This window comes from Herpailurus yagouaroundi, unplaced genomic scaffold (assembly GCF_014898765.1).
Source record: "Herpailurus yagouaroundi ecotype Mexico unplaced genomic scaffold, PumYag 71346, whole genome shotgun sequence".
Taxonomy (NCBI): Eukaryota; Metazoa; Chordata; class Mammalia; order Carnivora; family Felidae; genus Herpailurus; species Herpailurus yagouaroundi.
In genome coordinates, this window is record NW_024420960.1 from 1 (window position 1) to 3,745 (window position 3,745).

Below are 3,745 nucleotides of genomic sequence, written 5' to 3' on the forward strand. Positions count from 1 at the left end.
ACGCGGTCCGCTCCTGCCGCCTCATCCCCCACGTGAGTCCAGCCCCGTGACAGGACACAGAATGGGTAGTTTCAAGCAAAGGCTAACCATCGGGAGTAGTGATCATCAAGAATAATTGAGTCTGGACAAAAGACCAGCTATGGTAGAGTAGCTCAATGTCATTTGCCCCAGACGGAAGCAAAGTGTTACCCAGGCACCAATGAATCAACAAATATTTACTCAGCAACAATGTGTCGGCTGGCCTGGACATGTAAAAGCTATGGGTCCTGTCCTGGAACAACTTACAATGGAGTTGTAGAAAAAGCACTAATATCCCATAGAAGAGTAATGAACTGCTAGAATATACCGTAGTCACAGAGCAGTGAGGCATTGTAAAGGAAACTTTTACAAGGGTTAATGTTTAAAAGACTTTTCTCTCTTTTGCTCCCCACTTGCATATTTTGATTTACCGGACCTATATAAATAAAAGTGCTGGGGCGCCTGGGTGGCGCAGTCGGTTGGGCGTCCGGCTTCGGCCAGGTCACGATCTCGCGGACCGTGAGTCTGAGCCCCGCGTCGGGCTCTGGGCTGATGGCTCGGAGCCTGGAACCTGTTTCCGATTCTGTGTCTCCCTCTCTCTCTGCCCCTCCCCCGTTCATGCTCTGTCTCTCTCTGTCCCAAAAATAAATAAAAACGTTGAAAAAAAAAATTTTTTTTAAAAAGTGCTTTCTCTCAATGGAGAGAAACACAGAGAAATTTTATGCACATACCCATGTATATTTCAAATACCTGTTTTTTTAAAACACTAAGGTTTTTGAAAAACGAGTCCTTGGGCTTACTGATTTTTCTTTCTCATTTTTCCTTATTGTATTCATAAATGATTCAATGAGAATCAATGATTTTTGAGAGACTTAAGATGCTTAACTTTGCTTTCCACAGAAACAGAAACATCCAAGTCCTTGGTGATTTTTCCAAGATTTATTTTAAATCCAATGCAAGATCATTCATTTCATAGGCTGCTTTTACTGTTCAAAGACACCTGCTTGAAAAATTAAAAATATTTCCCCCAAATGGAAAAAGTAGTAATAAGCTGTTAAAGGTTTGGGTTTCTCTCTGGTGGGGTATACTGAACTCGGTTAATAGTTTATCCTGGGAAATTTTGAACACAGAAAGAGTGGAATTTCCTTCTTAACTCTTTCCGTCACACTTTATGGTTTTGAAAAGTTACCGAATTTCCACCTTTGAAAATGGAGAGTATATTAATATGGAGAATTAGTTAAGGCTTATCCTATATTACAAAATACCTTGAGCTGGACTGCCTGAATGTGTTACATCCATTTCATAGTTTGCTTTTCTCCTCTTTCCATCTCTGGATGGGTCAGGCTGGCTCCCACAGGATCAGGCTCTACGAGAGGGAAGATTACAGAGGCCAAATGGTAGAGATCACTGAGGACTGCCCGTCTCTTCAAGACCGCTTGCACTTCAATGAGATCTACTCCCTCCATGTGTTGGAGGGCTCCTGGGTCCTCTACGAGATGCCCAACTACCAGGGACGGCAGTACCTGCTGAGGCCAGGGGACTACAGGCACTACCATGACTGGGGGGCCACGAGTGCCCGAGTGGGCTCTGTGAGGAGAGTCATGGATTACTATTGAAATATTTTTACTCCTCCTTATTCTCCATCTGGAAACTAATAAAATATTTTCTGTGTGCTCCTGGCATTGGTTTTCTTGTGTTTTTCTTTTGTCCTCCTCTTATTTTATTGTTTTATTCACTCACACACACATACGCACAACCACACAGCACAAGCGGAAACCAAGATGTGTGATCCATAACAAATAAAACACACCTCTCACAATAAAAACGTGCCTTCATGTTAAGTACAACTTTACAATTGGCAAAACATTTTGCAATACATTGTCTCATGTGATTCTCTGGTCTTTAAACAAGCTGTTGCTTCAAAACAGATTATTAAAAATCTGTTTAGATTTCGGTTTTTCTCTGAAGTGTGAGGATGTGAAAACTGAGGTTCAGAGATAGTGGGACCCACTTTTTAAAACAGGGATTCTGAAAACACACACACACACACACACACACACACACACGCACACACATCACACACACAGGGATCCTGAAGCTAGGTTACCATAATGGGCTTCAGAAGGTTTTGAATCCCCTAAACTGTATGTACACATTGAGTTCATGAATCTCTGGCAGAGTCTCTTGCTAACTGAGGCTGTCACGTGACACTCTCTGGATATGGAAACATAAGTGAAAGAATGCTGATGGAGAGAGAAGAGATGGTTCTGGAAAAACTTTTGCCTTCCTGATGAAAAGGAGTGGCTGCCCCTGGTGCCACAGTTCTTTCTTCTTTCAGGCATTTTATACCCAAGAGGGGACAAGTGTGGGGGAAATGCCACAGTTTCAGAAATGCTGGCCTTAATGTGGTCAAGCCCCTGAAACAATGTTTATTGGTCAGGCTCTCCAGAGAGCAGAACCAATAGGATAGAGAGAGAATATGAGATTTATGGTAAGTATTGGCTCCCTAATGGAGACTGAGAAGCCCCACGATCTGTAAATGGGAGAGCCAGGAAGTGTTATATTATAATTCAGTCCGAGTCCAAACGCCTGAGAACCAGGAGAGCTAGTGTCTGAGGGCAAGAGAAGATGGACGTCTCAGTTCAAGCAGAGAACTAATTTGTCCTTTCTCCACCTTTTTCTTCTATTCAAGGCCCTCAACATTTTGGATGTTGCATTCACTTACATTGGTTCTTCTACTTTCTGCTCTGTCTTGTGTTCTCATTACTAGAATTTTAGAAAGGAGGATTGGTGTGTATGTTCAAAGACTGATCTGATCAAGTCGTTTCCCTGCTTAAAAAGCTTTGATATTCCTCCACTGTCCACAGGAAAACAATTCTTACAAGAACCCAGCCCCAGCCCATCTACTTCATCCCCTATTACCTGACTCTCCTGACCCACCTGAGTCCTCCAAGCACACCAAGCATTTTCACATCTGTCTTTGCCCACATCTTTTCCATACCTGAAGTATTTTTCCCCACCTTCCCCCTGGTGAGCAGCTCCTTCTCCAAAGCTTGATCACAATTCACCCTAATCTCTCAGCCAAAAATGAATCTGAATCACTTCAGAAGCAGAAGCCCCACATCAAATGGATGAGCGATATGGGAATCTAGTAGCTCATGTGATAAGAAGTCCTAGGACAGCACAGGATTTAGGGATGGTTGATTCAGCAGCTCAGCAATGCTAGCAGGGCCCTGGGTTTTGTCTGTCTCCCACCATGTTTAGAACCTGCATCATCCTGACGCTGGTATCACTGGTAACCATAGGAGAGCTTCTAGGCACAACTGGGACACCATACAAGGAAGGTTGGGTGAAGGCGAACACCCAACCATCGTCGCCTCCAACACAATGGTGTCCAGAGCACAAATTCCCAGGATTAAAGAGGACCTGGAAATGTTATCAGGTTCTTGAGTATAAGCTTTTGTGATATAAGCTAATTGGAATGGAAAGAATTAAGGTAGAAAGAGGTAGGAAGCCCGAAGAGGGGAAGGTACTAATAAAAAAAATTTAAGACACTAATTATATCAATTATTCTTTTCTCATTATAAAGTGAGAGGATTGTAAGTTAAAATAAACTCTGTTTTAAATGCTGTTTAATTCCCTTTTAATTCCTAGAATATAATTTGTTCTTACAACCTCAGTAGAATTATCAAGAAGTTAATATTAATAAAATTAATATAGATGTATT

At 42.2% G+C, this 3,745-nt stretch overlaps 1 protein-coding gene across 1 annotated transcript; it reads left to right on the forward strand.

Annotated features, from left to right (window-relative positions):
- Positions 1-5: 5 nt before the first annotated feature.
- On the forward strand, positions 6-1,703 carry LOC121026304 (gamma-crystallin D-like; the record flags this gene model as incomplete). Its single annotated transcript, XM_040469165.1, has 2 exons — positions 6-32; positions 1,362-1,703. Coding segments are annotated over 2 exons (300 nt in total), but the record flags the coding sequence as incomplete, so codon positions are not given.
- Positions 1,704-3,745: the final 2,042 nt, after the last annotated feature.